Below are 11976 nucleotides of genomic sequence, written 5' to 3' on the forward strand. Positions count from 1 at the left end.
ACATAGAGCACACACGATAGCTATAATGACTATTGCATGGCGCTCGGCGTGCTAACGGCCTACGCATGCAGTATCTGACCGGCAGCTGCCGAATCATGGCTGGTACGGTCGAAAGCTAAATGAGCGGCCGTATACAGGCCGATCTCTGTCTCGACGGTCGCTTCTAGCGAGCGCTTGCGCGCCTTGAACGCCTCGTAGGCGGCCTGCCATTGATGCGCGTCCTTGATGGCAGCGGCGAGCTCCGCGTTCGTGGTCGACCCAGCGGTAGCATATGGAGTTAGGAACCAGCTAGTGCAAAGAAGATCGCGTACCCTCGGCGGGGGCGGGGGCGTCCGGTCCGTTCGGTGCGTCCGTGGACGGGGGATGCGCGGGTGTCGTAGTAGGAGCGGCCGACGTCGTCGGGGCTTTCGCCTCGACAGACCTAAGTACTCACTCATACAGCACCATGGCAGCCTACACGCAGATCGTCGGCCATGGGCCGGGGCGTCTCCGCCGATCTGCGTGTAGGCTGCCATGGTGCTGTATGAGTGAATAATTAAGCCTGTCGAGGCGAAAGCAGATATGACCGCGAGCAAGGGTCAATAGTATCGTTCTCCGGCGGGCACGAACTCACCCCCATTTTCATGCTTGGCGTCCATTTCGTCGAAAACTGTGGCATTTGCTGGCTTTAGCAACATAAATGGAGGTAAGTTCGTGCCCGTCGGAAAACGATATTTTGCACACACATCTAAAACATGATTGTAAAGGTTTGAACAAAGTTTCGCTCTCCGGCGAGCACGAACTCAGCTCCATTTTAAGGTTCGTGTCTCCGAGGGTTGTCAAAGTCGGCACTATTTTCAGGCTAACGCGGTATTTACGAGCTTTTTTCTTGTGTTTTCAAGGCTGGTCGATCCACCAAGTGTGTACGCATCTGTCGGTTATCTTCATGTGCCGTAAAGGCTATATTCCGAGCGCTATAGGCACGTAGATCCATGCAGCGATCCGCGGCGCCCAGTCCATTTTAATGAAAGTGCACGAAATAATCATTATCCGGATGAGGCACTCGCGCTTCCTCAGGCATTTGTATTGGACTTCGCTGGGAGCTCTGCCGTAATTTTAAAATTAAATACAGGTCGTGAGACACCCTCTTTTTTACTGACCGTTGCCGCGAGAGTTTGAAATGCTCGCATTTCATTGGGCGAGCGCTCGAATGCTTGCAATCGCCCGACGCCCAGTCGTCCATCTTCGCGCCCGACCGAAGCGGGAGCTCCAAGTCGCGACGGACAACCAAGTCGCAACAACTCTATGGCATTTCTTTAGATTAGGGCGCTCCGAATACTAACTAGGCGGAGGAAGCAGGGACAACGACGGCAGCGTTGTGGTTGCAGGTAGTCGATCGAATCGAAAAATAGGTCAACTGATGGCGCAGTTGTCATGCGTGAGCTTCCCGCGCCGCTCGCGCTCGAGGAGCTCGCGTTGCGTCATGGAAGCTACCATGTTCCTCGGTGACCAAGGGACAGAAAGCGAGAGAGACGTACGGTTGAGGGTCATGATGAGCGCGTCCCGCGCAATCGTCTCGAGAGCGTCCGACGTGTTCTCGGACGTCTTTGCACTCGTCTCGATGAAGCGGCAGTTGTACTGCGACGCGGCCGCTTGACCGTCTTCCGAGGGTACGATGCGCGTCGGCAAATCAATCTTGTTGCCGACCAGCAGCATCGCCGGCATGTTGGGCGTCGAGTACTGCTGGATGTTCTTCATCCAGTAGCCCACGTCTACAGTATCAATCTATCAGGACATCGCACAGAGAAACGACGTACTGTCAAAGCCGCGCTTGTCGCTCACGTCGTAGACGAGGATGATACCGTTCGCGCCCTTGTAGTACGCTAAGAATGAGGATAAGCAACCATAGAACCATAGCGAGATGCTCGTACTGGACGTGATGCGGTGGAAGCGCTCTTGGCCGGCCGTGTCCCAGATCTGGAGCGCGACGTCGTGCTCGTCTTCGAGGCGCAGCTGCCGCAGCTTGAAGTCGACGCTACGCAGGGATAGATGAGCACCATTCCATAGAGCGAGAGGAGCGGATCGACGTACCCTGCTGTCGCCAACATCGACTCGGAAAACTCGTCGCCAGAGAAGACGCGCATGAGACTCGTCTTGCCGACGCCGCTGTCGCCAAGCAGCAAAAGCTTGATCTTGTGGGGCTTCTTGACGACCGTCTTGGCCTCGTCGTCCGTGGCTGACGCCGAGAGCGAGGACGGCGCGCGACCGAGCGAGCTGCGCCCCGTGGTGGCCTTTGTGATCGAGCTGCGGTTCGAGCCGCCGCCGCCGCCCTTCGGGCCAAACTTGGTCAGGACCTTGGACTTGAATCCTGAGAGAAGCGACGACTTGGCCTTGGCGGGCGCGACCACTTCTTCGACGACAAGCTCGGGCGCTGGCGTCATCGGTTGCCGTTCCTGCTGCAGCTTGATCGCCTCTTCTTCTGCCATCTTCTTCTCTTCCAGCTCTTCCTCGGTCATGCTCTTCCTCTCGAGGTCGTCGCCCGTGCGCATGGCGAGGCCTTGTGACAGAATGTCGAGCGCCTTGGCACTCAAGGCGCCCGTCTCGGCAGGGTGCTGCGCTGCGCGGGAGCCCGACCCGTCGTTGAACGTGATCGAGTCGACGTCGACGGGCGCCGAGCCGGCGAGGTAGATCTTGGTCAGGGCGGCGGCCTGCCGCGAGACGTCGGTGCCCGAGTAGCTGTCGTCGACAGCGTCGAGGGGCGGCGAGAGCACGTTGTCGCTCGAATCGTCGACGAGCTCGGGCATCTCGCGAGCCCGCGAGTGCGACCGCGACCGCCCATAGTAGCCATCCGCCTGGTCGTCGCGCGGGGCCTCGCCGCAGAAGGAGCGGCTGCGGCTGCGGCTATCGCGCTGGTCGAGCATCATCTCCATCTCGCGCTCCCACGCGGCTTGCTCCTCGGCCTCATTCATACTAGAATAGCTCCAGTTTGCTGTTGTTCAACTGTGGCCCCGAACTGGGCACTCACCCGAGACACTCTGAGAATGCATACCCTAGAGTTGTGTGTTCTATGGAAAAATATACTGCCTATGGCTAATCACACGCGCCTTAATGCTGGTCCAGGCCACCGACACGTAGCATCATGCTTCTCAGTGGCACTGCGAGCTCGTCGATCGGGGTATACACTGACCACGTACTACCAAGAAGACTTATGCAAAGCGCTACGCCAATTTGAGTCCAGCTTTTGTCGCGCTGAATTCTAGAGGCTACGTCGTCCAGGGCGTCGTCGCAGGTCGCAGCTGGGCCGCGGGAACGAGCCGGTCGTTGCTGCCACACGCTTGTCGCTTACGCGACGATGGCTTCATCGCTACAGCGTAATGCGGCGAGATGATGATGACAGCGTCGGTCCATCCACCGCCAACCAGACTGATATTGCGCTAACGTTGAAGCAGGACGTATCATAGCACTGCACCCGAGGCGAGGCGTGCGACGTGGCACTGTCCACCTCTCCAAGCAGGCGTGGCACAGAGAGACAAGGGCGCGTTGATGCATCTTGACGCCATGCCTGCGACGTGAGATCGAGCAATTCGTACTGCCGGAACGAATTGGCGCGCTAAAACGTACGCGTTAAAATATGTATTTTTAGAGGTTTGTCGCTTGGTGGTGGTCACAACAACAAGACCAGCGATGGGCCGACTCGCAAGCAAGCGCAAGATCAAGCAGTGCGACCCGTTCTTCAAGGGCAAGCGCGAAGGCGAAGGCGACAAGTACGACAGAGCGCCAACGGTCTCGAAGCGCAAGAAGCGCAAGGACCGCAAGATGCTGGACCAGGCGGCCATCGACCGCTTCGTGCTGGGCGGCGACGCCTCGTCGTCCGAGGCGATCCAGGCCAAGAAGAAGCGCAAGAAGAACGAAGGCGCGCTCGGCGACGTCGAAGGCCGGCGGCCGGGCGAGAGCATGCGCGCGTTCAACCAGCGCATGGGCGTCGAGGTGCGAAAGGTGCTCTACCAAGAGTCCAAGAAGGACCGCAAGTCGAATGTCAAGAAGAAGGAGTTCTTTAGCGCCAAGAAGGAGAAGCTCAAGCGCAAGAAGATGACGGACCAGGAAAAGTACGACCTTGAGTACCAAGAGACGGGCTCGACGAAGCGCGATACCTTCAGCGCGACCGAGAAGGTCCGGTTCGGCGACCGGTACGACGCGCCGCCGATCCTGCCCGTGCTCAAGGGCGTCTTCAAGAAGAAGGCCGAAGCCAAGTCGAAAAAGTAAATCGCCGCAAAATAGAGTCCCTTGTACACTTGAGTCGTCCTTAGCTCGTGCCCACGCGGGCCTCGGCCGCTGCTTGGTCGACGCGCTGCGAGGGCACCGAGAGGAGGAGCCCGAGGACCTATAGAACGATGCAACAGTCACACCCGCAACAAAGACGTTGCATCGAGTACCTGTGCCAAGCGTGCGACGTCGCCATGGCAGGCCTCAAAGCAGTAGGCATGGGCGTGCCACCGCAGCGACAAGAGCTCGTCGTAGAGCGGCTACGCAGTAGTAGGGATGGCAACGCTGTCCATGGTCTCGCCTGTGGTTCGCACCTGTGAGTAAGGCGCTGCGTTTGGGTGCAGGAAGAGCAGGTCCACGCAGAGCGCCGCGTCGCCTGCCAGTGCTTGTAGCCGGTCGCTGAGCTGCCGTTCCATGCCACCGTCGGTCGGCGCTAGCACCCAGAGGACGTGCGTCGTCTCGCTGCTCCTGGCGCGGGCTACCTCGTGGCCGAGCACGCGCTTTGTGGCGGCGAACTGCTGCAGGAGCGCGTCTTCTTCCGGATCGAGCCCATCGCCATCGACATGCAGGTAGACATGGTCCATCGTCGTCGTCGGCGCAGAGGCAGGAAGCACCGCGTAACAAATCGACGTAACACGCGATCTTGCCCGGCTCGCAGCAGCATTCCCTCGCTATAGGGACTTTTCACATCCATATTGGCCGTTATGGTCGCGTGTGGACCGCACGTTGCGGTTGTGAAAGATACACTTGCCTTTGTATGCAACGCCGCCGCGTGGAATATTAAAATATTGGACTATACAAAGTCCAAGTCATATGTGCTCGCATATTGGTGCGGCCCCGGCGAGGCCACGACATCCTCGCCATACACAGTTGATGCGCGCTGTTGCTATCGGGGATAGCTTGGAGGGCCACCCGCAGATAGCTCGTTATACCGCTTGCGTAGGCGTCTGCGGGCGACGGCGTCGCAGGGGTGCGGGAAGGTCCGTATTCCGAGGTCCGTATCGCAAGGTGGGCGTAATGGGCTGGGGTCGAAAGATCGTTTTTTCATCCGCATACAAACATTGAGTGATAAAATGCGCGGGTGCAAATATTGGCGGCAATATATTCAATATTTTGACGTCAGTGTGGATGAGGGAGGCGCCCATATTGGATTTGAGCAGGCCCATGGCGCATATCAAGCCGGCGGCAGCGCTTCCAAGCCATGAGCGCTTCCAGGCGCGGGCGCCGACGGACATGAGCAACCTCTCCATCAACCAGCGCCTGGTCATGGAGAACAAGAAGCGGGCGGCTGCGCTCCGGCGCCGCAACACGATCGAGGTCGAGAAGATGCTCACGGCGGCGCCGGTCGAGGTCGGCGCGCAGATCTGGCTGCCGGACCCGGAGACGGTCTGGCGCATCGTCGAGATCGTCAAGTACCACGAAGAAGAGAAGGGCATGATCGTCACGGTCGTCGGGCCGCGCGGCCAGGAGCAGGTCGACATGCGCGACCTTGGCGACCTCTACCGCGTCAACCCGCGCGTCGTCGACGACATGACGTCGCTCTACTACATTCACGAAGCGGGTATCCTCGAGAACCTCAATGTGCGCAGTCGCCTCGACAACCAGCGCCCGTACACGTTCATGGCCAACGTGCTCATCGCGGTCAACCCGCTCCGGAAGGTCGTCGAGCCCCACATCAAGGACTACGTCAAGACGCAGATGGGCGACCGCCCGCCGCACCCGTACGCGGTCGCCGAGGTTGCGTTCCAGCAAATGTCGCTGCGGTCGCCGTCGCAGTGCCAGTCGATTGTCATCTCGGGCGAGTCGGGTGCTGGTAAGACCGAGACGTCCAAGATCGTACTGCGCTACATCACGACGCGCGAGCACATTCTGAGCACCGACTCGGCGCCGATCGCGAGCTCAAAGCTCTCGTCGCAGGAGCTCGACCGCCGGCTCTGGGACACGAACCCGATTCTCGAGGCCTTTGGTAACGCCAAGACGCTGCGCAACCACAACTCGTCGCGCTTTGGCAAGTTCATGAAGCTCCAGTTCTCCGACTCGGGCAACCGGCTGCACCTCATGGGCGCGTTCATCGAGACGTATCTCCTCGAGAAGTTCCGCGTCGTCGCGCAGATCCCGAACGAGCGCAACTTTCACATCTTTTACTTTCTCCTTGCCGGCGCGTCGGACGAGCTCTCGGCCAAGCTCTCGCTCCAGAGCCCGACGGACTTTTTCTACCTCAACCAGAGCGGCTGCGTGAGCGACCCCAACATTGACGACGAGCTCCTCTTTGACGACGTCTGCAGCGCGCTCAAGACGGTCGGCGTCGACGCCGACAAGCAGCTCGCGGTCTGGACGCTCCTCGCGGGTATCTTGCACCTCGGCAACGTCGTGCTCGTCAACCGCGAAACGTCGGAAGGTGACTGCGCCGAGGTCTCGTCGGCCACGACACCGGCGCTCGGTACGTGCGCCAAGCACCTCGGCGTCGACAGCGCGCACCTCGAGCGCGTCATTACGCAGCGTGAGATTGAGACGCGCGGCGAGAAGTTTGTCATCAAGCGCAACGCCAAGGAGGGCAGTTATGTCCGTGACGCGATCGTCAAGTCGATCTACCAGCACCTCTTTGACTGGATCGTCCAGCACATCAACGTGGCGCTCGGGCACGGGCCGCCGGAGCTGCCGTTCATTGGTGTCCTCGACATCTTTGGGTTCGAGTCGTTTGCGATCAACGATTTCGAGCAGCTCTTGATCAACTACGCCAACGAAGCGCTCCAAGCGACGTTCAACCAGCAAGTCTTTATCGCCGAGCAAGAGCTCTTTTTGCATGAAGGCATTGACGTTGGGAAGATCCAGTGGCCGGACAACCGCGACTGCATCGACTTGATCGCCGCCAAGCCCAACGGCGTGCTCGCCCTTCTCGACGCCGAAGCGCGGACGCAGAAGCCGTCGGACGACAAGTGGAATGCGACCTTGCACAAGACGCACGCAGGCCACGCGCACTTTTTGGCGCCGCACGAGAAGGACAAGAAGTTTGTCTTTATCATCAAGCACTTTGCGACCATGGTGCCGTACACGATCGGCAACTTTATCGACAAGAACAACGACACGATCCCGAAGGACCTCGAAGACCTCGTGCTCTCGTCGACGTCGTCGCTCATGGCGCAGATCTACAAGGACGGCGCCGACCTCCCATCGACCGGCTCGTCGCTCAAGAAGCCGAGCGTCTCCAACAAGTTTTGCGACCAGATGCACGCGCTCGTCGACACGCTCAACGCGACGCGCTGCAACTTTATCCGGTGCGTCAAGCCCAACCCGACCATGGCGCTCGGTGTGTTTGACAATGGCTACGTCGTCGACCAGCTCCGCTGCACGGGCATGCTGGCGACGTGCGAGCTCCTCAAGGTCGGCTTGCCCACGCGCGTCTCGTACGATGAGATTTGCCGCATCTACAAGCCGGTCCTGCCGCCCAACGTGACGCCCATGTTTGCGTGCTACAACGAGCGCACGTTCACGGAAGCCGTGCTCTGGGCCTTCCGCGTCGACAATGACGCGTACCGACTCGGTCGCACGCGCGTGTTCTTCAAGACGGGCAAGATTGCGCTCCTCGACGCGCTCCTCAAGGTCGACATGAAGAAGATGGGCCCGTGGATCGTCGCGCGCCTCAAGAAGTGGCTCGCGCGCCGCCGGTGGCGCTACGCGACCGCCAAAATCCTTGCGCAGCGCGCATTCCTCTGGCTCCTCGAGCAGACGCGCAAGCGCAAGGCCGCGATTCTCAAGCTGCAGTCGGTCGTCCGCATGTACAACGTCCGCAAGCAGTTTCTGCAGAGCCGCACGCGCCACCGTGAAGCGGCGAAGCGCAAGCTCGCGGCGCAGCACCGCTGGAAGATTGCGATCGCGCACGTCCGTGGCCGCGTCGCGTTCTTGGAGCTCTTTGCCAACGCGCGCGCCAAGCTCGCGGCCGAGCAGGCCCGCATCAACCGCGCGGCTGTCGTGCTGCAGGCTATTGCGCGCGGGAAGCTCGCGCGGCGCGAAGCCGACCGCCTCCGCCGGCTCGCCCAAGACGCCGCGATGCGTATGCGCCTTGCCCAGGAAGCACGCGCCCGCGCCGAAGAGTCCAAGAAGACGGCCAAGAAGCGCTGGCACGCGGCACTGTACACGATCATGGCCCAGCGCCACTTTGTGCAGCGTCTCGTCAAGATCCGCAACGCCCGTCTTGCGGCCGAGAAGGCGCAAGCCCGCCAGCGCGAAGAGATGGAGGCCCGCCGCCAGGTGGAGGCAGCCGAGCACGCGCGCATGGCGTACCTCCAACTTCAGTCGGCGATCAAGATCCAGGCGGCGTACCGCGGCAAGCTCGGCCGCGACGAAGCCCGGCGTGTGGCCGCGGTCGTCTACGCCCAGCGCGCGGCCGAAGCCGCAGTGCTCGCCGCTGAAGAAGCTGCGCGGGCGGCCGAGATTGCGTCGGAAGCGCACCAAGCCGAAGCCGCCGCGCTCCGCAAGCTCGACTCGCTCGAGGCGACGCGCAACGCGACGATTCGGTCGGTTGGCCTCGCGAGCGCCGGTGTCATGGGCACGGCCGGCGTCCACGGTGTCGCGGGCGAGGCCTCGGCCATGGGCGCGATGGGCTCGCAGGGCGTCGCTGGTGCCGTCATGGGCCACCAAGAGAGCCTGCACGAGCCCGATCTCAGCTGGATGCCGCAGGACGCGCCGATCGTCTCGGAAACGACCGTCGGCGATGCGATGCGCGCCGAGCAGCTCGCCCAGGCCGGCCGCGACCTCTTTGGCGAAGAAGGCGCCGAGGTTGTCGGGCCGCTCGAGAGCGCTGAAGACGACAACCTGCGCAACCCGGTCGAGCGCTTCCAGGAGTTCCCGACGGGCCCGCCGATCCCGTACAAGGGCGGCATCTTTACGTGCACGCTCCTCGGCCACCGCAAGCTCCAGGACGAAAACTGGGGCGACGAGTACACGGAGTATGTGCTCCGCGTCACGTGGGGTCGCGACATCCTCGAGCAGTCCAAGACGGCGTGGCTCGTCGGCGGCCGCTACAACGACTTCAACTCGCTCCACCAAGAGCTCAAGGCGGCAGCGTCGGGCAAGCGGGGCAAGCGCGCGCCGTGGTTCCCGCGCTTCCCGAAGCGCCACCCTTTCTCGTCGCTCATTGGCAAGAACCAGGAAGAAAAATTCATCATCAAGCGCGAGAAGGAGTTGAACCGGTACATGACACAAGTGCTCACGCAAATGCCGGACGCGCTCTTGAACGTGCACATGGACCGCTTCCTCCAGCTCACGCTGCGCACGTCCGACATTTGCGAGCGCGAGGCGTTTGCCGAGGCCCGCAAGGCGTGGGAAGAAGAGGAGCGTCAAGCGATCGCGAACGCTGCGGACGCCGAGCCGCTCAACGACGCCGAGCTCCACGAAGTCGAGCAGCTCGTCCACGAGCTCTTGGAGAAGGTCATGTACAGCCAAGGCGACATTCGCAACGACAATGGACTGCAAGAGATGATCCACGCGGTCAAGGTGCTCCAGCCGCGCGTGACGGCGTCGGCGCAGATCGGCGCAGGTGTCAACATGGAGCTTGTGCCGCTCGCGATGCAGCTCCAGGACGACATTCAAGACGCGTTTAGTCAGTACAACGACACGCTCTTGGCGCTCCGACTCGACCAAGACTTTCACTAAACGATAGTGTAGCGCAACGGAACGCTGCCCCACGACGCTCCTCGTAGCGTAGATAAGAAGCCAACATCATGCATTTTGCACTTGTTGATATCTCGCTTGGTTGTTGGCAACAGGACGAGGTTCGAGTCGGTCTGCGAGTGGGTTCGACTACAAGAGGGATCGCTGAGCTCACTGGAAACCACCCGGGCGTAACATGGCCTTTTAGTTAGTTAATGCAAATATGACTTAGGAGAAAAAACGTTTGATTGATTGAATGTTATGGGGACTACAAAGCGAGCCGGGCGGGCCGAGCTATCGATGTAGTTAAAGGGCTGCCTAAAAGACAAGAGGAGAATGAATATGCAAACCGTTGGTGAAGCCTTGCACAATACCGAGATGTGCAGTCTTGAGCAACACAGCCTGCATCTGTCGCGCGCGAGACAGGCGCGGCGGTGGTCGGATCCGAGACAGGCGCGGTGGCGGTTGCGTCGGCGACAGGCAGCTCGAAGATGGCCAGAGCGACATTCGAAACGATGATACCGAGGCGCAAACCGTCGACGTCCTCCATGCCCGCGAAACACACCTTGGGTGTCAAGAACGCCTCGCTCGTAGAGCAAATCGAAGCGAAGCGGACCTGCGCGCCGCCGGTCGCCAAGACGACGTTGGCAAAGCCCTCGCCGTGCACGACGTAGGACGTCTGCGCCTTGCACAAGCTCGCTGTGTATAGGGCTGCCCACGTGCTCTTTGAGGCGTCCGGCAAGTCGCCGGCGGCAATGGCCTTGGCGAGCTTCGCACGCGTCGAGGTCGGCCGCCAGCCCGGCCTTGACCTTGACAATGGCTGCCATCTTGTCGACCAGATTGGGCAGTGGCACGACCTTGTCGCGGTGGTCTCCCGCGGACCTGCTGCCATGATCAGAGCATCTCCATCCGACGTCCTATTTCCTATTTTCACGGAGGGCTGTGATTGGTGGATCCTATCGTGAAATAGGAATAGGTTTGCCATCTTCACCCGTCCATCCTATCCAAGCGGCATATACCGGATAAACTCGAATTAACCGGCTTCGCGCCTTTTTGTAAGCTCTCTTGCGCGCGCACTCACTTCGGTATTAGCGCCAATGCACCGTAACTGGCGCGAGTTCTTGCTCGATGACGACGACGATGACGAACTCGTGCACGAGGTATTTCACCGACCGAACAAGCGACGCCACGGCGGCGGTGTTGTTGGTCGCAAGATGGTAAAGCGCGACATCGCGTCCGGCCACAGCAACATCATGCGCGACTACCTCAGCCCCGATCCAACCTACGGCGAGACCCTCTTCAGACGTCGGTACTGTCCCTACCATGGCGTTGTGCAATGCCTTACCTCGTGTAGATTCCGCATGTCCAGTGCAATGTTTCGCAGAATCGTCGGCGACCTCGAGAGCGACAGTTTTTTTGCGCAGCGACGCGACAGAGCTGGCCGTCTCGGGGCGTCACCGGAACAGAAGATCACGTTCGCTTTGCGTATGCTTGCGTATGGAACGCCCGCTGACGCGCACGACGAGTATCTTCGATTATCGGAGACCACTGGCCGTAAGTCCTCGACTGCTGAGAAGTTCGTTGATGAGGTTGATTCGGTATCTTGCCAAATAGAAAACTCACTCGTACGCTTCTGTGCAGCAATTGTGGAAACGTACAAGCACGAATATCTCAGGGCGCCGACCCGAGAAGACCTAGAGCAACGACCTCGTTCCAAAACTGTGCCGCCTTCTTGTCGGCGCCTTCAGTCGAGCTGGTGCTCACCGACATCCAAGCTCGCGCAAGCGTGGCGACCTCCTCTGGTGTCCAGATCTTTTGGCGACCCATTGCTATAGTGGGTCCAGGGAGCACAAGCCAAGGAACGCCCAGTACCTTTTTATAGACGACGCCTTCGGCGCTCGTGGATGGACCCCATTCGATGCTCCAATCAGATCCACGGGATAAATAGGACAGCCAATGGTACGGCAATATTTTTTAGGCTAAGCCAATCAAATCGCCTAGAAATAGGATTTGGCTTCTATTTCGCGACGATTTTGACCTATTCGGTACCGCTTAGGACGAAAAAACGGCCGAATTCCTATTTTT

At 60.1% G+C, this 11976-nt stretch overlaps 5 protein-coding genes across 6 annotated transcripts; 3 read left to right on the forward strand and 2 right to left on the reverse strand.

Moving 5' to 3' along the window:
* Positions 1 to 1271: 1271 nt before the first annotated feature.
* SDRG_06971 lies at positions 1272 to 2984 on the reverse strand. 2 transcript variants are annotated; one of them, XM_008612785.1, is made up of 5 exons: positions 2071 to 2984; positions 1911 to 2014; positions 1797 to 1862; positions 1518 to 1751; positions 1272 to 1469 (listed from the first exon to the last, which is right to left on the reverse strand). In XM_008612785.1, the coding sequence occupies exons 1-5, from the start codon at positions 2946 to 2948 to the stop codon at positions 1393 to 1395; spliced, it is 1359 nt and encodes a 452-aa protein (XP_008611007.1). In that variant the 5' UTR covers positions 2949 to 2984; the 3' UTR covers positions 1272 to 1392. The 2 variants fall into 2 exon arrangements, with proteins under 2 accessions (XP_008611007.1, XP_008611008.1); XM_008612786.1 differs by having other exon boundaries at positions 1518 to 1862.
* A 640-nt stretch (positions 2985 to 3624) lies between these two features.
* SDRG_06972 (hypothetical protein) lies at positions 3625 to 4275 on the forward strand. Its single transcript, XM_008612787.1, has one exon. The coding sequence runs from the start codon at positions 3664 to 3666 to the stop codon at positions 4240 to 4242; it is 579 nt and encodes a 192-aa protein (XP_008611009.1). The 5' UTR covers positions 3625 to 3663; the 3' UTR covers positions 4243 to 4275.
* Positions 4276 to 4282: 7 nt separating this feature from the next.
* On the reverse strand, positions 4283 to 4826 carry SDRG_06973 (hypothetical protein; the record flags this gene model as incomplete). The annotated part of the gene is made up of 3 exons (XM_008612788.1): positions 4283 to 4360; positions 4413 to 4502; positions 4557 to 4826. The coding sequence occupies 3 exons, from the start codon at positions 4824 to 4826 to the stop codon at positions 4283 to 4285; spliced, it is 438 nt and encodes a 145-aa protein (XP_008611010.1).
* Positions 4827 to 5364: 538 nt separating this feature from the next.
* Positions 5365 to 10012, forward strand: SDRG_06974 (hypothetical protein). Its single transcript, XM_008612789.1, has one exon. It carries the CDS (start codon positions 5371 to 5373, stop codon positions 9892 to 9894), a length of 4524 nt encoding a protein of 1507 aa, XP_008611011.1. The 5' UTR covers positions 5365 to 5370; the 3' UTR covers positions 9895 to 10012.
* A 427-nt stretch (positions 10013 to 10439) lies between these two features.
* Positions 10440 to 11589, forward strand: SDRG_06975 (hypothetical protein; the record flags this gene model as incomplete). Its single annotated transcript, XM_008612790.1, has 5 exons — positions 10440 to 10561; positions 10601 to 10757; positions 11010 to 11200; positions 11246 to 11445; positions 11567 to 11589. The coding sequence occupies 5 exons, from the start codon at positions 10440 to 10442 to the stop codon at positions 11587 to 11589; spliced, it is 693 nt and encodes a 230-aa protein (XP_008611012.1).
* Between the last annotated feature and the right edge of the window lie 387 nt (positions 11590 to 11976).

The sequence above is a fragment of the Saprolegnia diclina genome (assembly GCF_000281045.1).
Source record: "Saprolegnia diclina VS20 unplaced genomic scaffold supercont1.19, whole genome shotgun sequence".
In the NCBI taxonomy this organism is placed as follows: domain Eukaryota; phylum Oomycota; class Saprolegniomycetes; order Saprolegniales; family Saprolegniaceae; genus Saprolegnia; species Saprolegnia diclina.

Coding starts and splice junctions, on each gene's coding strand:
- SDRG_06971 (XM_008612785.1), bottom strand. CDS start 2,948: ATGAATGAGGCCGAGGAGCAAGCCGCGTGGGAGCGCGAGATGGAGATG. Junction 2,015..2,070: donor TCGATGTTGGCGACAGCAGG/GTACGTCGATCC, acceptor ATCCCTGCGTAG/CGTCGACTTCAAGCTGCGGC. Junction 1,863..1,910: donor CTTCCACCGCATCACGTCCA/GTACGAGCATCT, acceptor CCTCATTCTTAG/CGTACTACAAGGGCGCGAAC.
- SDRG_06974 (XM_008612789.1), top strand. CDS start 5,371: ATGAGGGAGGCGCCCATATTGGATTTGAGCAGGCCCATGGCGCATATC.
- SDRG_06972 (XM_008612787.1), top strand. CDS start 3,664: ATGGGCCGACTCGCAAGCAAGCGCAAGATCAAGCAGTGCGACCCGTTC.